This window comes from Cygnus atratus, chromosome 21, assembly GCF_013377495.2.
Source record: "Cygnus atratus isolate AKBS03 ecotype Queensland, Australia chromosome 21, CAtr_DNAZoo_HiC_assembly, whole genome shotgun sequence".
Taxonomy (NCBI): Eukaryota; Metazoa; Chordata; class Aves; order Anseriformes; family Anatidae; genus Cygnus; species Cygnus atratus.
This window is the reverse complement of record NC_066382.1, coordinates 5,804,241-5,832,177: the sequence shown is the minus strand read 5'-3', so window position 1 is coordinate 5,832,177 and position 27,937 is coordinate 5,804,241. Positions and strand designations below refer to the sequence as shown.

Below are 27,937 nucleotides of genomic sequence, written 5' to 3'. Positions count from 1 at the left end.
AACTTTATGACAATCTAGCTTTCATGTTTTCATTGTGACTGTACCAGCAAATGGTAATAGTATATCTCCTACTCGTAAGTAAGTTGCCCACTTCCCTGTGTTGGGCTTTAGGGGTGCAGTTCCCAATAGGCAGATGATTTCTTGGAAAAATCTGCCACCAGAAACCCAGAGAGTTGGCACAGATCTGTGATGGCATTCATTCACCAACGGAGACACAGATACTTTTAAGGTGTGTTACAAATATGCACGCAGTGCAGTCTGAGTACTGGATTTGGCATTAGAATACCTCAGTTAGATGCAAGAATGTGTAAAATCATGAGCCAGACAGCTCCCTGCTGACTGCATATCTGAAGAAGCTTATATGCACCGTTTATTCCAGCAAATACATGGAATATATTGTACTTGTTAAATGTGTTCCCAAAATGCTAGTTTCAGGCAGAAACATGCAAATAAATGGTGCCTAGGGTTAAAACCTCCCAGTTACAGTCAAATCCCTCCTCTTTTGAGGGATCTACCAGCTCAGATACTGAAGACCTTTATCTGACCCAATATGCTTTTCAGAGAGCCGCAGCATGCTGAAGAAGTAACTGTTTATCATATAGGCTGTTCCTGCCAACTTCTTTGAGATGGAGCTATTTTCTCCCCTCCCCCCTTTCTTTTGTGTACAACATCAAACCAAAACTGAATACTATTCATTGGGATTATGATTGCATACAACCTCTTCAGGTTCCAAGTTCAAAAGGAAGTGAGAAGAAATTGACATCAAGAATCACTTCCTTATAAATGGGGAGCAGCAGATATACTCACCGAAATGACACATTATTAAAACATCCATGTTAGAAATCCATGAGCTGCATATGTAATTTACATGTGCTTGTATACTGGACAACTGCATGGCACTTACCACAGTTGTGCATCAACCAGTGTTCAACCTTTGGTACTTCTCCACCTCTGACTATGTAACAGTGTGACAAACTTAATACTTTTTCAAGCACTTTGATATCATCAACCTTTACACATAGAAAAAAAGGTAACATTGCATTCTCAGTTTCCAATTTATCACGGGCTCTTCCTGTATTGATTGCAGAACAGTATTACTAGAGTTCTCACCTTAAAGTTTCCTGTCTCACCAAGGTGTTGATGCATGCTCCCATACAAAAGATGCAGTTCTTAGCAGGGCTTTCTTGCAAACACCTAATCTGAACAAGAGCCGAACTTGCCTTACTGAAGAAATGATACCATATTGTTTGTACTGCTAGTTTTTTGGGAAAGCAAATCCTCTTTCAGGGAGAAAGCAAATCACTGGCTCCTGCTCAACATTAACCTGCTAGTTGTGCATGAAGAACTATGTGAAACTATGTTGGCCCTATGCATTTTCTCTTCACACCCTCCTTCATATACTTTTCAGTCAGTACAACTGGTGTTGCAACAGGAACGGCAAAGTCTGCTAGAACAAACTTCACTAAGTGATAAAGCTCCTCAGAAAGTTTGTTTTGATCTTTAAAGTTAAGAGTTGCAAGAATAACTTAAATCAACTGGCTGGTGCTCACAAAACTGATAAAGAGCGTTCCACATGTTAACAGCAACATTAGGTGAAAAAATTATCTATAAAAATACCAACCCCATGCTAAATGAGGTGACATCAAGGCAATAAATAGCTCCATCTGTATGAAAGAGTTTGTATAACAACCCAGAAGACATCTCTGAACACAAAAGTAACTAACTCCATGGATAAAGTACTGAAAAAAAGTGGGTTGGATTTTTTTTTTTAAAAGGATCAGTTTTACATATTTTTCTCAGATCACTTTATAAATCTGCTGCACATTAGAAATCGGACACATATGTATTTTTTCCAAGTAAAGAAAGTTGAAAGTTTACATTTTTAATAGCAATGTGACTATTTCTGAATGGCAGCAGTATATATTACATGCAGTGTGAGAGGGTTAAACAGGACAGCCTCAACTCTTTATAAACTTTTGCCCTCTGGATATGTACTCATTGGCTGCTGTACAAGACTTGAGCTGTATTACACGCCTTAACGATATGGTTCAACTGTCGGTCAGGCTCGGGGCCTGGCAATAGGCCAGACCGCAATCAATGGGACACAAACCTCCCCCTTTCAGATCATCACGAAGGCTCATATTATCTCCTTTTTGTCGTGCTGGTTAAATTTATGGAGCAGAACCCCGAAGCTGCATTCCTTGGCTTGGGCCGGCCCACGCGGGCCTCCCTTTGTTTGGTACTGTAAGCGAGGCGTGCTTTGGAGGATTGCAGGGTTGTTAGTTCAGGCACTGACTGTTTGCTCATGACTGAAATGAAAAGAGTTCAGTGGAAGGGCAAAAGGACAGCACAAGTGTAAAACCCTATCCCAGCAGGCCCTGGGCTCCCATATACAGACTCTGGACTAGTACTGAACATAAAACCTCACTATTAATGACAAAGGAAAAAAAGTCTGTCTAGTAGCAGGTAAACAGGCTAACAGTATGTTAGCACATACCTTGTCGCAAGGTCACTTGCTTTCAAGTAAGCCTGTAATTACCACACAACTATGAACCTAAACTAATCTGGCTTAAAATACTATCTAGAAACAGTATTAATTTTACTGCAATGCTGCATCTTCAATTTGAAAATAAAACCTGTCAGTGCAAACAGCACTACCTGTCCATTGGCATTTTCTAATATTTCTATCATTCTAAACTTACCTCTGAGAACCTGCTACCATGATATTTGTGCTTGGTAGGAATTAGTGGGAAGTAATTCTTATAACACGCAACTACTGGAAGTACAGATGTAGAGAAGACTTTCACTTTGTACATAACAGGCATTTCCTACGTCTTCATGTTTGGTCTTGGAATTGGAACAGTCTACCTTTGAATATACTCTCCCCTCAAAGCTTTATTACTGTGGTAATTAAAGGACACTTGATACAGGACATGAAATGAAGGATGTAAAGAAACCTTTAAAGTGATGCAAGGCAAAATCATGTGGAGTGAAAGTGACTGGAAAGACAACCTGAAAGATAGTATTCCAAATACATCCAACAGAAACAGATACATACATGGAAAACCACAATGACTCTTACTGATTATGGGTATAATAAAAGGTATCCATGTACTGAAAATATCTATACTTACCTTCAGCAGTACAAGACCAGTAAAACTTATTCCCAGAAAGCTGCCCTAGACCTGCTGTACCAGACTTCACCCTTCTGGCACAACCAGCAGGTATTTCAGGACACGAGGTCATAAAGCCACTGCGTTGGCGAGCAGTTCGTGCCATTTGTGCTTTAGTAAATAAACAAATGCTATATTCCTATTGCATTAACACCAGTTTCATCTTTTCTACTATTTTTATGAACTGAAAATACTCATAACATGTCCAAAAGACATTATAAAAACCCACAGAACGTGCATTAAATGTTTTCAATTCTGGGGATCGAGTCCGACTGGTTTAATGCAGTCTGATGATTTGTCCTGATGCATTCCAAGAGACGCGTCTGTTTTGAATAAAGTTTTTGTCCATTTCTGGTGCATATATGGCTTTTAACATCCCACCTAATTCTAAGCAAGTAGATCTGTGAATGGAAATTGTGAGTACTTTATTGCCTGGTCTTTGTAGACTTTTTAGCTTGTTCTGCTGATACTAACACATTAACTTTTTTTTCAAAGCCTCTCCAATTACATTTGAGGAGATACTTTTGCACAGATTTGCATCCTTGCAGACTAGTTAAGTCTGCAGCTCTGCATAATAGTTTAAAATCAACAACTATTGCCTAGAATACACTGAAACAGAGGTATCATTTAGCAGAGGGCTTTCTGAGTAAGGAAGGATCTAAAAAAAAAAACAACAGGAATGACAGAAAATAGGAAACATACAACACAGTTAAATGTTCTTTTTACTTTTTGGTGTTGTTGTTTGAAAGCATTTGCTGAAACATAAGGTAATTGGGCAAAATATGGAGGCTGTAGAAATACAAATATTTCTAAGGAAGTAATTTTTTCTCGCTGTCTACATGAATTCCTTTCAGTGTATATCTTTGCATCCAATTAGTTTAAAATCCTATGGAAATTAAGTTAATAGCTAAATACTAGTGGACACACAGTATAGGAATTTCATTTTGTAGACTGAATCCAGTCCTCTTAACTGCCACTTAAAGTATAAGTGGTAGAATAAATCTGTGGCAAATCCAGCAAGGGATTTATCAGCTCTTTCCAGAAGAAGCTTTGTAAAATTGCTTACATTTCTGACAGACTACACCAGGCCTACACGACAGTACCTGACATATAACCTAAACCAGTAAACATATTTACCTGTTGTAAAAGTCTGCCTGTCCCAAAGAGAAGGGTAGAAGGACATCGCGTACCCATGATGTTGATTTTTAGCTGTCTCTTTTCCCACCAGACTGGTCTAATACAATATAATGCTTTTTCCTCGCAAACGCGTATGTTTTCAAAACCAATTATTGTACTTTGTGAAATGAAGCCTAACCTGGTTCCTGTTCTGATCCCAGCCACAGGAATGCTCCTTTGTTTAAGGCAAAAGCTATGTGCTCCACTCAGTGCTGGACTGTTTGACCAGTGATGGACACATACTTACCCCTAGCTGTAAGTTATCAAGGTGCTAGCCAGTCTTTCAGCTTTGTGGGGACTATCACAATAAGAACTTTGTATTCATTTATCTTTTTGAAACTATTTGTTGATAACCATGAACAGACATCTAAAAAGCAAAACACAATTTCATATTCCATGCTCTGTTATCTACCCAGCACTATTCACTTTAATGTTTTCTACTTTCATTCACGTGTTCTCCCCTCGCAACATTCCTTTCCTATGCTTCTGTCCCTTTCTGTCCCTTAGCCAACAGCATGTATGCAGTCAGGGTATCTTTCTGTCCTTAAATGTCAAGTTAAACACTGACGTTTTAGTGGAAAAATATTTCTTACTTTAAAAAAGAGACACTGGTCTTAAGAATTACAGTTCAGGCACCCATAAAGCCTCCCTTTTTAATGTTAACAGAAGCGTTACCGGTGGTGAAGCCAGTGACCACACAGTTTTCTTTAAAGCAATCTTTCACTCGGTTTTAAGAGTAGGAATACATTCTGTCATGGCAGAGCAGAAGGCTTTAAACAGAAGGAAGTTACACAGTGCTTAAGTAAAGGTTAGCACTACCTACTGGAATGTAAAGCATCTAGAACTCTGCAAATACATAGGGTACACAAAAATCAGAAGTGAAATGCAAATGGAAGGTCTAATGAACAGCCTCAGCAACTCTAATCCTCCAGTTTGAAGAGGTGTCATTTTAAAAATAGGTAAGACGTTTGCTTTCAAGTTTACCTACCTCAGGTCAGGCCCTGCTGCTCATTCTAGCTTGCAGGCTCCAGAGGCTAATCATGTGTAATAGATGCTGAATGTGAGACCTGTACAATTAAACATCACCTAACACAAGCCCGTAATTGCTTTCCCCAACGCCCCCAAAACCTCCTATTACTAAGAACATTCATATACAGCAGATGTGAAAGTGACCACATCTATCCAATATTAATGAAGCGTTAGCTAGATGCCATGCATCCAAACGCTGGTTTTATTCTCCCACTCCTTCAGAATAGTTAAATTGGGTCAAGTTCAAAAAAGGGGACAGAGAAAACTGCCTGTAAAGACAACTGATTTCACAACTATTCCAAATGCATTTTACATGATACCTACATAATCATTTACATGATACCCTTTTACATATATCTAGCAATAACCTCCTCGAAATACTATTTAAATGTAAAGGTATTTGCAGCAGTGCATAAAGAGGCATTATAGTTTGGTTTACAGCTGGTACCAATTTATGTCGATTCATCCCACTAAAAAGGAAAGGGAGAAGGATATGTTCATGCAGAGTTTGGATTCTTTGCATCATCTGAGCTTCTTCTGGGTGCTAAGCAGCTAACAGTGCTTTCAGAAAATGAACCGTGTATTGTTCTGGAAATTAACTGACATTTTTATACATGCGGTTCTAGAATTATAAACCCTACAATACAATAAGATTAAGCAACCTGAATATTTTAAAGGTTTCCCCTTCTTTTACTATACCCCATGGATTAAAAAAAACCTGCATGCATCAGAACTATTTTCTTCAACCATGCATAGCAAATTCTGCTTTACTGTGCAGAACACAGGCTGTGCTCCCAAGTAATTATTCCTTAGCAATTTGTCCTAGAGGAGAAAGGCAGCCCAGTCTGTCAATCCTGAAGGAGGGAGCAAAGAAACAGAGGGGGAAAAAAAAGCCCCCCCGGCCACCCACCAGTCCAGTAACAGCCAGTGCATTTCTTTCTCACATACAGAAATTCCTGGGTTTCTCTCTACTATCCTTCCTTCCTGGACTCTGACAGAACGAAAAGGCAAAAGAAGGTACTTATCACTCTGCAAATTATACTTTCCTTTCTTGAAAAACAAGCTTTATTACCCAAAGATTGATTTCTTAGTCACTGTATGAGTATGTAGAGATACAGAAACACAGTGAAATAGGGGCTGCCAGTGCACTCCATCCCCACTTCCCAAGGCTTTAGATATTCCAGAAACAGGAGTAACTGAGATGCCCCAATCGCTTGAAATCCTTCAACAGAGCTTTACAGGGAAATAGGTGGAGTGAATATCCAAGGCAGTCTTGACAGGATTCCACTTACAGGCAAACACAATCGTTATTTCAGACTTTTCTGACAGAAATCCCCATTAGTCACATTCATTACTCACATCAGTAAGAACTCTTTGAATAGGCAGAAAGGAATAGAGGGCTATTTTGTGCTCATTCTTAAGGGTAGTCTGATTTGAAGGTGAAGTAATTTTAGGTGATTAGATGCTGGGTTAGTGTCTTTTTTTCTAGTTAAGAAACTAACAGAGCTGAGAAATGCATTTTCAAGAAAAAAAATCAAATTCTCAAGTTCTGAGATAAAAGTATCCATACCAAACAAGTGTGGGGCTCCTGTCTGAGGAACTACTTCCACCGCAAGAAAATCTACATTCACCCACACAACAAGAGTAGACATTTGAAGAACTGAACAGGATCTCCAACAGAACAACAGAAAGTTACCACTGATAAATTTAAAACCTAACAGAGTAATACTGAGCAGGTGAGACTGGTAACAGAAAATAACCAATTAAACAGAAGTGTCTACTGATGCGAAATGTGGGGGCGCAAAACCAGACTTGCTTAACTTCAAGGATCTAGTAAAAGCAGCATATAAAATTATATTTGCAGAGGACAAACTAAAAGGTGTTTAAAACTCCAGTGAGGACAGTGAAGTACTAAAGAAGCTGAAGAGGTCAGAAATATGGCAGGAAATGAAATGGATTCAACCTACAAAACTGCAACCCAGTTCATCTAGGGAAAAATAATCCAGAATGCAAATATTAAATGACAAGGAGATATTTGCAAAGCAGTTAAACAAAACAAAACAACTCTTGGGGGAAAATAGCAAGCAGAAAACTGGACATCAATTTGCAATGTGATATGGCAGTAAAACGAGCCAACACCGTTTTGGATGACTTGCAGAGTACAGCTTGTCACTGAGTGGGGATATGACAGTCCCTTTTCACACAATACTGATGGGAACTTACAGACTGGGGGGATTTCAAAGTAGCTCAACTACAGGGATGGAAGAATCTGGACAGACTAACAAAAATTTAAAACTATAAAAAAAAGTTCAACAGCAACTAAAGATGGACAGTAGAGCTAACATTGAGGAAAAGGCAAGTGGCTACATGATTTCACATGGTGCCACAGGAGAAAAAGGGACAAACTTGCTCAGATAAATATATAAATAAACAAACTCCCCCCCCAACAAGAAACCAAGAACAGATCATTTGAGAAAACAGTTCATAATAAAGGCCTATTATCCCACTGGGAGAAAAGAGGTAAGAGGATATGAAGGAAATCACAGTGCTGGTGTTATTTACAGATCAGTCTGATAAATCAGCTCAACTGTACTGTATGAACCATTTCCAGATTTACACAACACAATGCATGCTAGCTGGTAGGTGTAATATCTCTAACTTGTACAAAACTTTTGCGAAGGGCTTCCCAGGAGAATAAAGTCTACTTCACCGCAGTCCATACCCATGCATGACTGACAGTATGGTAAAGACTCGAAGTCAGATCTAGAACAAGTGCAAGGTAGGGAAGGAACCTGGGACACATACAGAGTTGTTAATTCTCAAGCAATATTTACCTTCAGAACGTGAGAACCTTGAGAATATCCTCTTTGCAGTATATTAGCTAGGATGACCTTCCATACAATTACTTAAATATTTTGTACTTCCTCTTTGCAGGGTTACTGGTATTCTCTGGCTCTCGAGTCTACTGCTTTTGTTCTTACAGCCAGAGCCACAGCTAACAGTGAGATGGACACATGAAGGAGAAAAATAAATGAAGCCCTACTGCTGACATTGTGCTGTTGCACTTTGCAACCTCATTGCACATTTCTGAGTGATAGTGTGAGAGGTGGTGAACAACAAATAACCAGAGCGAGCTGCTTCTTTCCAGGTGAAGCATATTTAAAAGAATCAAATATTTACAGAAGAACTTTCTAGGACCATTAACAACTTGCAAATCTCAAACTATTCTTAACTAATGTAGTCTAGCTTACTGAGAATTGATGAGAATTTAGTAGGTCATGAAGTAATCTCCTTACTTTTTGTGTTCTGAGGACAACACAAACCCTCACAACAGTTCAAAATTAACTAAGATGTCGCAAGACTTCTGACCCTAGCAGAAGTCTGAGAGAAAGCATGATGGCAGTATTGTGCACTACCTGTTGAGTTAGGTACACGTCTAAATATATATTCTTTTAAGATATGCTGCGTTAGGAGTTAAAACATGTTTCTAGGAGAAAGCTTTCCAGGCATATCTATAGACAAAACAGCTTTCCTGTTTTGAACTGGTCTTTAAGACTTTTGGCAGTGTATGACAAATATGGAAATAATCAGAACTCTTGCATGTGATACTGCAGTACTTGGAACACATAAAACTCACTCAAAAAAGGTATCAAGTCACAGGCATTAACTTTTAATAAATGAGATGTATACTGCATTGTCAGCAATTGTTTTCATTTATCCTCTGCATTAAAATTTAAAGCTATTAAGACAGCTTTATTCATAAATTACAAACATAATACATTATATATTAATAACTTTTAAGATTAGCTTTGAGAAAGTCCAGCCTAAAGTCAGGTTTTAAAATATTTTCTTGCACTTCAAACACATCACATTTTAAACTACTGCAATAAGCTATAAAGCCATCGTCTGTGTCTCAGCTGTACAAGTTTGGCTCCATGTTCTGTACACAGAGTTCACAGGGTTGTTGCTAGCTGCATGAATCCCAGTACAAATCAATACATTTGAAGCCAAAAGAGACTGATGTCCATGTAGCATGATCACTGAGTAACACAAGCTACAGAGTCTCCTTCAGTGTTCTACTAAAATTCAGTGACTTTGCTGGGACATGCCTTTCAGCAGAACCTACAGCCTCAATTCAAATTCCCCATCTCTTGGAAAACTGTTCCAATAATTCAGTAATTAAAGTCAAGCAGCATAATTTCAGGGCTTTTGTTTGTTTTGTGGCTTTGTTGTTGTTGTTTAGATTCAACCATATGATTATGAAAATTGCAAGGGCCTTTAATTTATGGTCATGTACTGTGCCATTTAAATGCAACTGTATTTAACTGTTTCACAAAACTTTTCTGCACGAATACCTGAAATTTGCAGATAAGCTGTCAGTCAAGATAAGGTTAAGATAGTTCTCACCATGCTTATTATTATTCCTACTGTGTTCAATTGTTCAGAACTACACTTGAGATCAGTTACTGACATAAACTTATTTTCATCAGTTATCTGTTTTTATATACTTAGTTTGGGAGAGTCTACATGGCCCAGCATACTTAAAACAGAAAATTAACAGGAGCCAGCAACTTGGGTTTGGAACACGATTCTATTTTGATTCCAAACCACACATATTTGAACAGTTAACAAATGCAGCAGGGGGATATTGGTACACAGAAGTCCAAAAACGTACAAATCCTTTGTTGTTCTTTTTTATACCCCCGAAAAAACAATTTGGTTGCTTCATTATATATCAAAAAATTTTACCAAACAGAACATGGGTGCAAGATTGCTTATAGCTTGTGCGCCCTCCATCCCCATTATCTATATATTCCCAACCACATTTATCTAATAAGAAAAGTTTTGATCAGATTTTGTTCACTGGAGAATTGTAGTAAGTGGCAAAGCTTTTTCTTTCTCTCTTTTTTTTTTTTTTCCCCTTGTAGCAGGCTGGTAGGTTAGACACTTTCACAGTGTATGTAAATGAATGTCATTTCACAGTGCTGGTGTACAACGACAGTATTTCAGAATTCACTGGAAGCTACAACATGGTTCAGCTCATCTGCCCTAATCTCATAACTGACAGTTAACAAGTTAAAGGGAAATATGCCACACAGGCAAATACAAGCTGGAGATAAGGTTAGCTGGGGGTCCTCCCTTTCCTGTTCCCTGTCTGGTTTATCAACTGTTGCTAACATCACTGCTCCTGCATAAAGCCTGGGATCAGAGAAATATTTCAAAACACAAATTTTAAGTATATGTGCATCCTGATACAAACGCTAATAACAACACAGCTCAACTGGTGAGACAAGTAACAAAATAGCCAGGTGTGTTTCTCCCCACCTTTTAATAAATAAATAAATCTGCACACTTACAACATTAGGAAACACGCAAACAAAACAGTGTTTTCTCAGGGGATGCGCTTATAGTTCTTGTGTAATTTTATGTATACATATTTACTCACCAAATTGTAATCCTTAACCTCTTGGCTTTACAAATCAAGCTAAGTACCGAATACATGAGACATACATGTAAACACTGCCATTTTCACAACAAAGTACACCTAGGTTCGTTCTGTGAAATTTCCTGCATCTCAGTCACACTTCATCAAGCTTATTGTTCCTTACTGAAACACTGATGGTAGGCACCTCAGGATTCTAAGTGTGGCATCATAAAACACAGGAAATGGAAAAGCCAAATGGGAAGACAAACTAACCCAACGTTTCGCAAACGTTTTTCTCTAAGCTTTCCAACAATAAAATCTACTTAGGATTTTCTTTCACTTCAGCATGCAGGATCCTGCATGCATACAACAGAAGGACTTCTTGGCATAGTATTATCATCTAAAGTAAACTCTTGGCCACAAAGAATAGAGAGTTCTCTCAGAGCAGGCTTTTAAAACTTTGCCCTTTCCCTCTTCCACATTCACAGTCAGTGCTAATATTCATTTACATTAAAGATAATCATTATTTTGTCAAGACCACATTATGCTATTCACTGAACACAGGAAGGAAGCCAGTGCACCTGTCCAGATGTGCTGACTCCTACATCCACCCACATACATTCAGGTAAAAAAATGAGCACGTGCAAATAAGGGCATATAGCCACACTTCTGGTAAAAAAGAACCGTTGTACAAAGTGAAAATTAGAATTTTCGTCTAATGCTGTAGTTTAGGAATTCCTATTTTATGTTGCAGCTTTTCTGTGCAAATTTTACTAATACAAGAGCACAAACAGACACCATAGAAAAAAGTTGCCAAGGAAAAAGCAAGTTGATTAAAATGGGCCACATCACTAATAGCACACAGCATATTTGATTTGAAAACCATTGTTCCTTTGGGTAAGGAAATATACCAGATTTGAAATTGCAGCAGGTATTGTAAGATGCATTTTTACAATATTATTGACTGGAAATAGAAACAGCTTACTGACCTGGGGCCACTCAGAGTGGCGGTGTCCCTCACTGCCTGTGCAGTTTCTGATGCGAAATCCAGAGCTCCAGCCACAGGTTTGGTTACTGTGCCAACCAGGCCTTTCCCAAGGCCTGATATGAAACCACTGACACCACCTTCGGTTTTCACACCTTCAACTGTTGAAGTTATTACACTTGTCAATCCTCCAATGATACCTAGCGAAGACAAGAACAGCAAAGTAAGCCAGAAGTATTGCCTCTAAAAATGACACAGTTTTGTTCCAGCTGATGTTGTCTGCCTAAGATTTACTGTCAAGCTTGACAAAAATGTGTTGTGCATTACATGTAATACAAAAACTGTTTTACAACTAATTAGCTAATAATTTTATACTTTATACATTAACATATATTTTTAAACCCATGCAGTATATACATGCATGCACACAGACATTACAAACAAATTACATGGATAATATCCCACAGAAAGATTTAACCCATTAAATGTATATCATGTTACATTTCTATACTATTTTATTCCCCATGTGTATTTACAGAGTCGTCATCTATTTCTGAGGTGAAGTGGTTACCCAGAGTGTGACAAAATTCACTTACCACAAAAGCTTATACAATTTGAGACAGAAATGTAAAACTGCACTTGTACACTGGAAAAAGTCAACTACATTAAACTGGCGTTATGTGATTTTAATTGAGATGCTGCCGAAGGACATTTCTGTGAACTTTTCTGTCACTGAGAATTTAAGTGCTCAGAAGAAATCAAGAACTTAAAGAGACTTCAAAAGACTTGAAACAGCTCATATTAACTGAGAATATGCTTTATGGATGGATATCATATCTTCATGATTAAAATCTCATGATTTTTGATGAACTGGCTTAAGACATAAAAATGCTCACACCATCTGGCTCTTTAGCTTTCCAGCAGCCAGGTGTTCTTTTAAGTACTATAATTTAAGTACAGACCAGGCTGCATCTTGAAAACTTGAGAAGCGGATAGCACCAAGTATTTAAAACACTTCTCTTGAATAACTGTAGATTATGGTTAATTCCTCCACTTCAACAGATAGGATTTGGGGTGGGGGGATGGGCAGCATATAAGAACTCCACAGAACTGAAATTAAAACAGTCCTATTAATTATTGGATGACACAATTAAATGCTTTTAATTGACTTCTCAGCAGTCTGAAATATTTCATTTTTCCGCAATTTATACTGATATTGCTTACACCAGAGTTTACAACACACCAGTATGAGAGAGACCTCTCATGATCCACTCGAATACCTGCATGGTCTCTATGAGAAAACACCAGCGTAAAGACTTTAGCTTAGCATAGAAAAGATTGCCATTTTAGTAAATGCAAGACTATCTTTATACAGGCTGCAACAATTGCACTCAAAGAATGACATTTAAACAAACTGAGTCAAGATGATGCAAAATATAAATATTTGATTTAAACTTGGCTTGTATTGATTTCACTCTCTTCAACAGATAAATCATGAGCTAAATTGATGTGAGATTCTGGCCAAATTACGACTAGTCCACTGTCTTTTACACAAATTCATTACTCTAGTTCTTACCAGACTTAAAAGAAAAAAAAAATAAAAAAATCAACAAACTGGTGAAATGTTACTTTAAACTTCTTGGGCTGCAACTAATCACCCAAGATTAATACAAACTGTAGTGCACCGTTCTTTTCTATCTGCTCATTACTTTAAGAGTGAAACAAGTTAAAATTATAGTTAAGGATTACCATGTGCAAGTCCATGGATTCCAGCTACAAGATGCTCTCCACTGGTTGCAGCGTGGTATCGAATGTATTCTCGTTCGGTTTGGTGTCTGTTATCCATTGTCTTACCCAAACCATCTGACAAGGTCCCAGCAAACTGTAAGAGAACAACCTTTTCTGTTATTTAAAGAAAAAAAGTTGTTTCCCTTATGTAGATTTACTGAAGAAAATCCTGTGTTTTAGTTGTGAAATATGTATTCATACTTTTTTTCTTTAACACATGCACAGTTACTCCAGCTTTTTTTTTTTTCCGAATGAAGAAAGTTCTGAAGAAGTCCATTAACCTGTGCTTTCTATTAATGCTACTTAAATCTTGAGGTGATGGTCAAAACCGTAATAGGTGCTCAACTGTGGTGGTCAAGCCAAAAGAAACGAAGCCTGTGAAAGATGTACTGAAAGAAGTTCTAGTGACCCAACTGTAACCTTTCAGAAAACTCAGAAGAATGTTTAGATACAAAGCTTTTTTTCTGCAAAGATATGTGAAAAGCTTTGAGGCAAATATTCCTGACATGAGACTGAAACATTTGCAAGAGTTGCTTAAATTCTTTTTAGTAACACAATGTTGAAATGGCTGGCTCTGTTTTGAAAAGAGTCGCACCACGCTCATTGCGGCACATGGGCTGATCTAGTGCAAGATGGCGAAATTGGTAAGTGTCCACAGGTACAATGAACTGCGGAACAAAAATCTAAAGGGAACCTTAAATTTGTGTCTGGCACAGTTTTACTCTTTGCACTTAACAGTATGAGGGGAGAGTTGAGAAATAGATAAAAGAACGTATACAAGTCCAAGCAGGATTTATTCCAAGAACTCTGACCATTACTGAGTATCAGTCAATGAAAAAGTTCCAAATAAAAGTGATCGATTGTGATCTGTTGACCTTCAGGTTTGATGTAATCAGATACAAAACAGAAGCTTAAGGGGGGAGGGAGGCTCCAAAAAAGGGGAGACAAAAAAAATCTTGTAACTTTACCTCATATTCAAGATACTATTATGGCAAGGAGTTCCTAGCAAGCATTTTTCTATAATAATCTCCAATAGGTAGCTATATTGGGTTATGCACAGTTGTTCACCTTCTGTACCTCCCTCAACTAGCATCAGCGTTCTTAAAATCTTCTCCTTTCAATAAACAAACTTATTATTTAAGATAATTTAGTGCCTTGTTGTGTTTTAGACCATGGCTAGGGAATGTACCAGATGCCACAGGAATATCAGATACTGGATGTCTGCAGCAGTGGTGAAATCCTTTCCTGCGCTGATCACAGTTCCCCTGTGACAAGTACTTCATTCTTTAACAACTGTACATGGACATTGCTTTCCACAACTCAGCTTAGCTTTTGCTTTGTACAGTCTCCTTTGCATCCATATAATTTATATTAAAAAAAACAAACACATGATTAAGGTATGCACCTAAAGTCTACTAAACCTTGTATGAAATCCTGATACACTAAAGATGAGAAAAGAAACAGACAAAGAGCTAATTCACGTGCTCCATGCAATGCTCTCTTTCTATCAGCGTTTTCAAGGCTGGGTTCCTTTTCACCAGTGACAAGTTCTCCTGTGCTTTAAATACTTCTGTCCAGCTCAAAGACAAACTAGTGCAACAGCTCCAATTATCTAAACAAGCAGGTTCTAACAACATGAATGAAAATAAAGTCCCATGACCCTTCTTGATCATATGGACACTAAGCAGAGCATAGCGATCACTGACTGAATTACTTCTGACCTCCATGTGAACTTAATGTAGACATGATTTTTTTTTTTTAATTAGCCTACAAGTACAAACCAACCTGATGTAAGGATTAGAGGAGTTGCTATAAAAATTAAAATGCTCAACAGGCCTTCAAATATCAAATCTCATTAAGGAACCTGTCAAGTCCTGCAAGTTAGCTTTTAGGGATACATTTTGAAATCTACATTAGTTCATAATTAGACAAGCAGCAAGCAGGAATAAACCAACATATTAATACTGATCAAACTGGTAAGCTTTCTTTACACCTTTTGGTATCTTTTTTGTCCTGTCTAACTAACCAGCTCCACTACACCAGCTTTCCTGCTAAGTACAATCTGTTATTTTGTCATATTTTTCCTTCCTCAGTGAAGCAGAATTTGACACCTAATACTCAATAACAATTCATTTTTTTCATGCATAGAAAGAATTTTAATGTAATAATGATTTATCTGCTTAGGAAGGAGGAGAAAAAGAAAAATATACGTACACAGGTTAAAATCATATTCTCTATTAAGTGTAAAAGCAAATAATAACAACCGGACATTTCACAGGCATTAGTAAGGCACATTAAGGTCTGCTGAGCAAGTGAGCAACTTGCCATTTTCTGCTGCCAAGTTTAGGCTCATCTGCAATAAAGATTCACACTTAGTAGTGGTATTGGCATTATCCTGGCTCATGATCTGGACAAGAGCTATGTCATCTCAAGTTACCCAATATATGTAATACCACAAGTGAAATAACTGCTGGATATCAGAAGTTTTTAACCATCTTTTTCCTTTCACCTCAGATATATTTTCAGTTTCCGAGCCTTTTTCAACAACATGACTGTACCTACCTATAAAAAGGAAAAAAAAAAATCCTAGCATAGAATAAAATACACCCTTGTGCCCAGTCTATGCAGACTAAAATCACTGTATTATGAAAACATCATTCAGCAGTAGCAAGTTATTTCTGGTTCAGGAACCTGAGTAAGCACTAGAAATTAAAGCAGTTTAAGTCTGTTTTAAACACCAACTTGTAAGGGATACTTGAAAACGTTAATGCATAAAACCAGTTTTGCCTTTCCTCCCTGCCTCTCCCCTGGCCCAGAGACCTTGCTTTTAGATGCCTCCTTTAGGAAGTGCAATATTAGATGTTAAGATATTAAGACTTATGGAAGAGCAGTGATGGTGGCTTATTGAGTTGTTAACCCAATCATGTGGAAAATAGTCTCCAGATAAACAAGGGTGACAACAAAAGTGTTATCCACCCTTGTCTTCCTTAGCCTTTGTTAATAAGGTGTGACGTGATAACTTCAAAGGCTAGTTAAGAACCGTGTAAATGCCAACAGAACTAAATACAGCCCATCTATGGAACAAACATAAAACTAAACAAGGGACTTCTAAAACCTAGCCCCCTTCCTCCTCCACGTTCACGTGTCCTTTGCCTACTTGCTTACCAAAAAAGAACTTAGCAACTTGGTATTTATCTCGAGTTCTTCCCCATTTTACAAATCCTTTCCCTGCTACTGAATGAAGCAAGTTGACACGTCAGGTACACGTAAGAAGGCAGGTATTTTACTTGTCTACCTAGCATCTCCGACTGAAGCTAAGTACTGGTTTTCCAGGCTACTGAAGTCCAGACAAACTAAAGTTCTGTCATTTCAGGTACTAAAAATACTTCAGCTTATCACTAATAAGCATTACCTAATGCTGTCTTTGCCTTACCCATTCTGCCTTTATAGTCCCAAGTAAACTTACGATTACTCATCAGTTCTTGTTTCACATTTACTTAGTGTAATCCATCAATATTGATAGCTACCACGATCTGCTAAAGCAGTTGAAATAATATACAGAACACTAATCTACTCATGATTTATTTTTTTAGAGGCCCAATAGTAAAGGAAGATACGCCACAAGAACTTTTACAACTGACAATGTATCCCTTGCTGTTTCAAGCAACAGGGGAAACAAATAAATAATACCATACACAGTGTCTGGGGGCCAAGGCTGACGCCAAATAATAAGACTTACGGGGCACAAGAAGAATTCAAAGCAAATGAAAACTGAGTTAATTCTAGACTTTGTACTGCATGTTCCCTCTAAGCTAGATGCATGAGGCACACAGCATGGAAATCAGTTTTAACTAATCTTTTAAAGTCTTTTTAAGCTCTTGGCACTGCCTTGTTCTCTAAGGACATCCCAAAAAGATAAATACACAATTATGACTTTAGTCCAAACATTCCATTGTAATTCTAGCATCAGAGAATTGTACTTTTACAAATATTATTGACTGAGCAAAGTAGAACATTCCAAGGAATTTTAAGGAAGAAAGTGACTAATTTAAATAAAATATAGGTCAGTTATAACTTCTGTGCAAACCTCATAATAAACTGCATTTAAATTAGAAATCACAGGGTTTACTCACTTTTCAGCTTCGCTCTGCAGAATTTCTTTTTAGAAAGTTCTTTAAAAATGTTTGTGCAACTCTAGCCCCAGACACCACACACTGGTGATGCTCATGCTTTTATCTCAGTACCTGGTTCTCAGAGACCAAAGCACCAATGTAAGCATGTTACTTTAGCAAAGTAGATAAGAGTATTTAAAATATATTTAAAGTTGGAAAGTCTAACGCAAACTGTGAATTATGTCATCTTCATTTCTCACATACACTCCTGCATTTTCCAAAACAGGAAAATCCCTAGTCATGATGACTAAAAGTCATTCCACAGTTTCAGCAGTAACTCCCCTAAATATACCCAAGTGTCTACGTGAAAGAGAAGAGCTGCCTATTGCAGGAAACAAAGGCTGCGTAAGTAATTAACTGATAGGGAAAGAACAGCAATAAACAGATTTCTGAACAAGAGTTCAGAATGTTAAATACATTCTTCCTTACGTCCCTAATTTCGGGACTGCATTTTCCTCCCCTCTGCTACCCTGACATTTGCTTTCTGATGTACTTCCAACAGAAGCAAGAGGCATCACAGTACAGACTGAAAGGAATAATACAGTAAATATTAGCTGGGAAATACTGAACACCCCCCAAAGTATATATTGTTAAACTTATCTAATACAAAACGTTTTACTTATTTTTTTTTCTAAGACTCATAAGGTGTTTTTTTTAGCATGTAATGATAATTTGTTTCTTTAGATAATATTTAAATATAATAAAACGTCAACACATTTTATGTATGTTTAACAGTTATGTTACATATATCTATAACTTACATAGTAAACTCAAGGAAATTGATATCATTAGAATGTAGAGGCTACTTGCTTTGGAGTTTTGTTTAAAAAACAAACAAAAAGAACACATCCATATCTTCCCTGCTGAATAGAAGTTTGGGCAGTACTGTTCAGCCGAGCGATTAAATACAATGGACTACCTCTAAGCATTTAATGCCCACCTAAGTTTAATACCCTGTGGTTATTTGCCTTCTAGCAATATCATTCAAAACTATTTTTATTTCCTACTTCTCTCAAACCTGTTATATGTATCTTAGAGGTAGAAAGATTTTACAGTGACTTGACAGTAAAATACAATGATTCAAAACTATGCATTTCTCTCAGTGCATGGAGGCAGAAATCTCAGTATACAAGTTACAGGCTAAGTCGACATGTACATGCTGCTGGGATTTGGTATGGTAAAGAAATCCTGCTTCAGAATAGTTAGCCATCCTTAAATCTTGATGTTATTCTTTAGAAAGTGTAAAATGCAGTATTCTTTGATACACACAATGACTAGGTACAATGGGACAGATAAAGGTGTCTAGTAAATTCTTCAGTCCAAGTTCCCTTACTTTTATTGTGATGTCTCAAGATTAATAATAATACTTAATATGTTTCTGTGACTTACCATGAAAATAACTTTCAGAGCAGCTTCTTTACTTGTGCATTGTTAAGAAGTGGAAGAGGCAAACACTACATATTTCATTTTACAAACATCAGTAGGCAGAAAGACAACACAGCTTCCTCCTCTTACCTCTCTCTTTGGTCAGCTGTACATTGTTCTGGGACTAATAAACAAAATGCTTTGAGTATTTGAAAACATAACAAGCGTTTATTTCTCAGATTTAAAACTCCTATCTGAAGCTGCTCCACAAAATATATTTACCATGGCTTCAGTCAGTTTCCTAAGAAAGTGATTACCCAGGTATTCAGTCAGAAAGGTTTGGGATTTCAGACAAATTTATATGTTACATGCTTTTTACACTTTCCTTCGCACATTACTCCATGCCAGGTGAACTGTTGAACGCTACCCTAAGCACAGAGGATGGTTTAGGCCAAGCCCAAGACATATATAGACATATAACCAGGTCAAATCACGCAGAGAGAAATGCGTAATGGAACTATGAACAAAACTGATACAGCCCTAATTTAGAAAATACCAAACCAGCAAAACGCTATAATCAGCTTCTCATTTTAAGAGATACATAAACTTTGACCCTCTCTAAATTACTGACAACTAAGTGGAGGCAACGGCTTTTCCCACCGAACAAGCATATGCTGCTTGAGATCCCGTGCAGCGATCTCCACCCCTGTTTCTGTCATATAAGCGAAGGAAAAGGGCTTTAATTAGCTCACATCCCATCGTTAACTGAGCGTCCTAATGCATCCTGACAACGGCATGTTGGCCGGGTGATCTGGAAGCCCCCTGACGCGCTGCCTGCGGCTGCCTGATTAGCCGGGTGTCCCGGGGGAGCCCCGCTGGCTCTGTCCCCCAGCTGCCTGATGAGCCGGGTAGCTGCCCTCGGGGACCTCCTGGGAGGCTGCACCAGCAGGTGCCCGTTGGCAATAGTTTTGTGTTACAGGGTTGAATGAGTGATCCCTGCAGGAACTGCCGGCTGTTTTCACATACACAGAAGGCAGTCAAAAGTCCACAGCATGAACTTGGAATGACCCCAATTGCAGAGTCACTGGCGGGTTCATCTGGAGGACAACTGCGCTTTATTAAACAACTAATACTCTTAACAGATAATTCCCCCCCCCCACACTTTAACTCTTGCAAACCTTTAAGGTCTTCCTGTTTGTTTATTTTTGGGGAATGGTATTACTTGCTCTCTTCCACCCCCTCCTTAAACAAAAAAAAAAAAACACAACAAACACACCTCTACATACTGAAAGCTGGCAAAAAAACCCTGAAGAGATCTTGTCCAGTTCCTTGAGTTAATACCTAACAACAATGTATTCGCGCTGTGGCAGATTGTTTTTAACCATCACCCTCACCAACCCCCTTGCTACTTGCATACAACAACTTCGTTATTTCCAGTGCTTACATTGCAGTGTGCTTCCTTCCAGCAATACACCGGACTTGCCAGTCCCATTTTCTGCGCTTTCACCTATGACCGCACTTGGGATGCACAAGAAGCTTCTATTATAAAACCTCAGCGGCTTTCTGTGTTCCATTAGATTTTTGGAGGAAACCTCCTGCAAGCCTCTTTTGGCCTGCCATCGTTTGTGCAGTGTAAATAGCTTACAATTCCTTGAAGGATGACTCACTCAGATCTGTAAAACTGATGGCAATCGTCTTATCTATTGTTACAGCTCCAGAAGATAACCTTGGCCACCTCCTCTGGATGTAAAAATATTGTCTTCCCTCCTCGGCGATACTAATCTAAAGAATTTCAAGTTTAAATTTGTACTGTTTAACATATTATACACAACTTTGTATGTGCTCCCTCTTAAAATATACAGTAGGGTGGTGTACTTAGTCTTGTGTCAAGGCTGGAGTGATGAATTTCAAACCCACACCCCATTTTTTTCCTCTTTCAGTTTCTAATTGTGATACATGGTATATACGTGATTGTTTTCATGACATGCTAACCATTTAAAAACCGTAGGTGAAGACCAAATTTCATTTTATTATTAATGATAACTGTTCATTTCTAATTTTATAGTTTGTGCTTTTAACAGCACTCTGCATACTAGATCTCAAATTCTCCTTTGTTCACCTCATTTCCCAGTGAGTCAGCAAAACAAGAATATTGTATTTTATTTTGCAAGAAAATCAGCTGGTAACATCCTTCAAAGTAAAGCTCTAGACAGGTGTAAAAAGAAAGCTTCAAGTTTTAATAAATTGTCGAGATGGTCACTTGTAGATTTCTGCATAAAGCCAAACATCTCATTGCTTGCACTTGTCAGGATCCTCATTGTCTACTGAGGAATTTCTCTTGGAAAGTCTAATTCAAAGCCTCCACCAGTGTGTCAGTTGGATTCTGAATGGGCACATTCAGGACATCAAGTCCAGGTCAAAATGTTTATTCCCACAAGAATACATATTTTCTGTTTGATTTTACCAATGCCCTTTCTCCACACAAAGATACACTGCAGTCAAAGCAGGTTCAGAAACACTTTGTGTAAGAAGCTTTGTAAAATAAACACTGAATTTAACTCAAACTCTGAAGGGACCTTATGATCAGGATGCTAGCAACACACATTTTATCCCATGGTATGAATGAAAGACAGGAACAACAATATAATCCTTCAAAGTTCCCAGATGTGATCCTTAATCTTTCACTTCTTATCCCAAAAATCTCTTTCAAAGATACAGATTCACAATACCAGGTGCTTTGAATGTAAGAGGTGACACTTCCCATGGCTTTTGATTGTCATTAATTGGCCATAAATCTTACCACCTTTTAAAATGGTTAGAAACAGGTAAAATTGCCTCACCTATTGTGTTCCCCCCAGCACTGAAAATTTCTACCTGGAAATTTCAATTACTTTCCATCACGGGTTCTCATAATCTTCACGTTTTCATACTGATTTTCACTGCTCAGCACTTGATCTTGCACATGTGCTGCCAGTCTTAGAATGAAATGCAAACTAAACTGAAGATGATCTGCAGTGCCACCTGGATGCATTACCTGAACAAGCTGAAACTAGCCCCTAGGCAAAATTGGGGAAGATATGAGGAGAAAAATCTTAATCAAAAATGAATCATAACAAAAAAGACAGCAAAGACAGACAGGGAGGCAGTCAGAAAACACAGGTAAAACTACTTTTAACCTAAACTGTATAAATCACTTCTAGGAATAAAAAAGCCTTGAGAAATTTCTGTATTTCTTGAGAAATAAAATTCTGTCACTATCTTACCTACAAGCAAGACAACGCCTGGTTTTGGTTGCTCTTTTTGGTTGGGTGAACATAAAGCCTACAACCTTCCTATTCCTGGTAACCAGACTGCAATCTCTCCTTTAATTCAAGGAAAGGGACATATAAACTAGCTCCTGTCTGTTCAAAACCGACAGAAAGCTTATTTCAAGTGACATACTTGGAATGTGAAGAACGGGAATACTGCAAAGCCAGAACAAGGTGGACCGAAACAAAAGCACTGAAATATTGAGAAAGTTTTGCACTATTTTTCTGTGCATAAAAAACGTCAGTAAGTTCTTTTTGGGGGGGAGAGGATCATTTCCATCCAATATTTGTAACACAGAAACCAAGCCTAGCTGTAGAGCCATAACAACTACATTACTATGTGCTCATAACTCACAAAAGATAACAGAATTCCTAATACGGGTCAAACGGATCAGACACAAAATACAGTATTGAGAAGCTGATTTATTTTTCAAACCTTTTACAACCGGGAATTTTCTTATGTCAGCGCAACACCTATTTGCCAGCAATAGGTTCAGCCATGCTTAATTTTCCATTCAGAGTATATAAGCTATGGAACATTTTTCTTCAGACAGTAACTCAGCGTTCAATATCCAATTCTAATTGAAACACCTCTGAAACAGGAATAACTTAGGATTTAGAACTATCATGCCTAAAGGGGGAAATAAAGGGTGAATGCCAAGAATTCAAGACATTTCTACGCATATGGCAACTATAGAAATCTTCATTCAGAGGGAATGAAATTCCCTCAGGTGTCTATATTTAGGATCAAAGAACTTTTTAAAATACAGAACTTTGAGTCTCCAAGGGATAAAAACTACAAAACTCTCCGTAGTGAACTTTATTTAACCTAAGGTTTTGTGCCAACCTAAATATGCTGCAGCTATCCACTTGAAAGAAGGCATTACCCACTGCATGTTCTGAAATGCATGGAAAAGCCATTACAGGAATAATCAACAGAACTATAAAATAGAAAAGCAATAAAATTACAAAACCAGATACAACTCAAATAGCTTACTTTTCAATTCAGTCGTGCAGTGTTAGATTTAACGTGATGATTACAGTCTTTAAGTTTATTTATCTATCTATCCATTCACACCTTAAATCTAACTCATCTTAAACTCTTGTGTAGACTTTTGTTTAAGACACTTCAAACTCAGGCACACAAAACAACCAAAAATGATTTTTTTTCCAGCCATCAATTTATACGCAGAACAGAGGCTTATCTAGTTTTGACTACTTCAGTTACCAGCTCTGCAGAATAAGGTGCAATAGACAAGGACCTCTAGGATACTTAATAGTGCTTTCCCTACAGAAAGCAACAAGGGAGCAAGATGAAAATGATCTATTTTTTCAGTTACGTTTTTCTTGAGTAACTGGAATTATACACTCCTCTCCCCCATTTTGTTCTTTACCAAAACTTAACAAGCATAAGGCATATATGTGGTAGAGCAGAAAGTCAAGTTCTACAACATACCATGGACATAGCATGTCACAAGTTGTACCTGAAATGTCAACTTCGTATCATATGGAGACTCCTGGTTTAGGCATCTAAATCTGCTAGAAAACTAAGTGCAGTGTAAAACATACAAACAAATCAATCCTTATTATTTGAGACTTCTTTATGATTATCTTCCGTGTAGCAGAATATTTGGAAGAGTAAGCCATGAGCTCCCATAATGTGCTGTTAAGCCTTCCTAAGGGAAAGAATTCACTTGTTCTGAGAGGACAGATATATAATTGATACAAAAAGATTTTTAAAAGGCAACTGCGTGAGACTTGCACCTCAGACATTTTGGATATATCAAGGAGAAAAAACAATACCTGGGAAGACAGATAAATAGTCCATGGGGTGATTTTCAAAGGTATAAACGGGAAGCAGACAGTCAGCTCCTGTTGAATTTTGAGAGGAGTTCAGCATCCAACTGCCCTTCTGCCTTTGAAAGTCTTCCTTCACAAAACCCTTGGTTACAAATGACTCCAAAGTTCAAAGAATGACCTTGCCCTTGTGGGAAATGTAGGAAGGCTCGTGCCTTTTAAAGAAAGATTTATGAGTCTGTTGCTACAGATGTGATTGCAATGAGGAAACAACACTTTATAGAAAGGAAACTCTAAAGAAACATACTCTATTGGGTGGAGTGGATGGGCCACAAGAGACTAGAACTATGAGTAGAAAGCATGGACAAAAGCACTCGTTTGTGCAGATGGATACTGCATTCCAGAAGCTCAGTAAGTATTCTACCCGATTGCTTGGATGAACATGTATTAGCAGTGCTGATAGTAAGAAAACAGCATAATGTTTTAAGACCTCTTAGCTACACATTTAAAATGTTCTGTAGTGAATCTCAAAAAGAGATTAAGATGGGATTAAGACAGGAATATCAGCAACATGTTATTTCATTTTAAGTCTTTGTAAAGGTCCTAACGGGCTAACCTGGGAACAAGGCAATTGTATTAGAGAATGTATATGTCATCTTTCCTCATAGTTCAACTGTCTGGGTTAGATGTACTCACCACTATGCACTTGGTGATGGACTGAGGATCTCCATGGCATTTAACTAGGTCCGATAATATTAGTCCTGAGTTATCTGTAATTATGTAAATTCTACATCTCACCTTTCTCATCTTCTGAATTACCTTTTCCCACTACTACAGGGAAGAAAGTAGATTTTCATGTATACAAAGAAATGGAATAGGCTGTGAAAGGATGAACCAACATAAACACACTTACCAGTCTGGAAAATGAAAATAATAGGAAAGAATTTTCACTTTCCTGTAACATATCTGTCAGGAAATACATACTTATGAAGAAAGGATTGAAACTCACATATAGTCCTACGAAGCTGTTGTCCTAACTCGGAAATACAGCAGTAAACATTAAGTGAAAAATGAAACTGGCATATATCTTAAAGTCACCACATTTCACAGCTCTAGAATGCTTTAAAGTTTTGGTTCTAAGTTAAATTCATGTACTGGAGGAGTAGCTTTATTACTACGAACAGGTTTTATTTATATCCCGGAATACAATCAAATTTCATCCATTCAATGTTTATTTTCCTTGACTATTCTTATCATTCTTTGGGTAATGGGAGAAAGAAAAAATCTCTCTTATTAGTTACCTACACGCTATATTTTTTTAGGTGAAAGCACAAGGATAATTTTGGAAGGATGTTTTACTTCTTGTCCCCCAATTTCTTGAATATAAGCTTATAAGCTGCATTACAATATCTTCACATATTTACAATGGTATCAGGAAAACTAGACTGCACAAGCAAAAAGACACACACACACCCTCAAACGCACCAGGGCGACACCAAGAACCTTTTTCTATTTTTCAGTTATTACTAAATCATTTCATCATGTCTTATTCTGCATCATCACTAATCTCTCTTTTCTCCATTATTCTGTCTACAGAACAGCTCTGGAAAACATTTGGTTTTCTGTGAGTAACTGCTGTATATTGTGTGACAACCATTTCTGAGAAAGGCAGATTTTGACTGTTGGTGTTTCACTTGGCTGTATTAACCACTATATGCTTAAATGCCACCTGCTTGCAAACATACAAATGCAACATTAACTAGACACTGTTATATTGCTAAATGATCTTGCTGTTACAGATAGCACTTTTAATCCTTACTGACCAAATTTGGTTTATGTCATCTTTGCTACATCTCCCTCCTGATACCATCATTCTCCATGCACATAAACCTCCTACATTTAGGAACTAGAGCACCACGTAAACTACTTTTAATAACAAGCCCTCATGAAAAGGAAACACTATTCCATTACTACCCACAATCATAAAGTTCACTTTCAGTATGTGTTGACAAATCACGTAATTGATGAGAAATATCTCAAGATTTTTTTTCTATAAAGCCAACATATGTTCATTCAGTATCAAGCACAATATAGACTATGATCTAAACCACTGTCTATTTTTGGCTGCTGTGTTTAGATCATACCTCTCTTAGGCAGCAAAGACCGTTATTTTCAACTAATAGCACTGATACAATAGTGTTCTCTCAATCATTACTGAAGGACAAAAGAATGTCCACCATGCACAGATTCTGGAATTAAGCTAAATATAAATGCATAGCAATCCAAGAATCCTTTAGTTTGTTGCTATATCGTATAGAAAAAAATTAACTCAGGTGTTTGCGTAACAATTCATATTTGTGTCAGCTTAATCAGTTTCCCAAAATAAATTAATAACTTTTGTTATACTAAATAACCCTTTAAATACTCCAATTCACGTAAAGCCCTGGTTTCAATAAGATGATGCCACACTTGAACCACAGAACTAAAATATTGCTCACAACTGCATTCAATCTGAAAAATGCATGTACATTAACAATAAGGCATTGAGTTGTTTCACCACCTCCTGCAGGTTTATCAGCATCCCTGAAGTATATGTATAAGCATATGAAATAAATAAATCTACATTTCAAATGCAATTTTTACATAACAGGATATAAAGCAATCTATTTAAAGATGGTAAATAATTCTTTTCTATTTCCTATTTTTAACTTACTGTTTTAGTAAACTTTAACATCATAATTGTTACCTTTGCAGCTGAATTTGATACTCCATGCGTGACGTTTCTGATGAGACCACCAACATTGCCATATTTTATAAGTCCAGTAACACCTTCTGAAACATCATTCAGTAGACCCATTGGGTTGCCAAGGAAATCCACAGAACCCAGAATCCTTGCTGCCTGACTGAGCAGCTCCTGTAAAATCAATATAAAGGTTGAAATATCACCTCTGGATCACATTAACACCAGCAAGATTGATTAAAAATGAAGAGATACTATAAAACAATACACAAGCACCAGTACAATCAACAGTTTCATCTTAAAGTGCAGTGCATCCTAGAAATGTGTGATGCTATCTCACTATACTAAAAAAAAAAAAAAAAAAAAGTTATACAGTAAATACCTGATAGTCAAGGAAGAGTTCCCCCCATCCTCACTACAGAACTCAGTCAAGAGAATTTTAGCCTTTCCTCCAATAAAATCTGTATAACACTTACCTCTTGAAAGTGTTTCAGAATGTCATTAATGATAAACTCCCGAGTTTCATATGGATGGACCCTAGTGAAAGGATCCAGATTAATCACAGCATCTTCAAATCTGATTAGAGGAAATCCCAGTGTGCTCTTCAATGCCTAATTAAATAAAAAATATTGCTACTTAATGTTTTTTTTTTTTACTTCTCATTCAGAGAACCCAAATGAATTAATCTTTAAATAGGTAACAAGCCAATAGCTTATCTGTAGCTGCTGGAGTAGTGAATGCTTTGATCTAGATAGAGGGCAATCACTCCATAAACCTTTTACTTGTAAATGATGATCAAATTATTAGAACCGCATTTGTTCAGTAATTAGACAGCAATTAAACACCCTTCCTGATGCAATCTTTTTCCTAAACTTGAAGTTTGTATTTCAAAACATGTTTAAGATTCCATGGTGGCCAAACACTGGAACAGGCTCCCTAGAAAGGTGGCTGATGCCCAGTGCCAGCCAGTGTTCAAGAG

At 37.5% G+C, this 27,937-nt stretch overlaps 1 protein-coding gene across 1 annotated transcript in view; it reads right to left on the bottom strand.

Moving 5' to 3' along the window:
* Nucleotides 1–27,937, bottom strand: part of VPS13D (vacuolar protein sorting 13 homolog D) — a 103,123-nt gene that overhangs the window by 11,043 nt on the left and 64,143 nt on the right. The window contains exons 64-67 of the mRNA XM_035557564.2: nt 27,435–27,569; nt 26,965–27,132; nt 13,538–13,670; nt 11,793–11,988 (exon numbers count right to left, since the gene is read on the bottom strand). Of these exons, the coding sequence (XP_035413457.1) occupies nt 11,793–11,988; nt 13,538–13,670; nt 26,965–27,132; nt 27,435–27,569 (632 nt within the window). The remainder of the gene's footprint in view (nt 1–11,792; nt 11,989–13,537; nt 13,671–26,964; nt 27,133–27,434; nt 27,570–27,937) is intronic.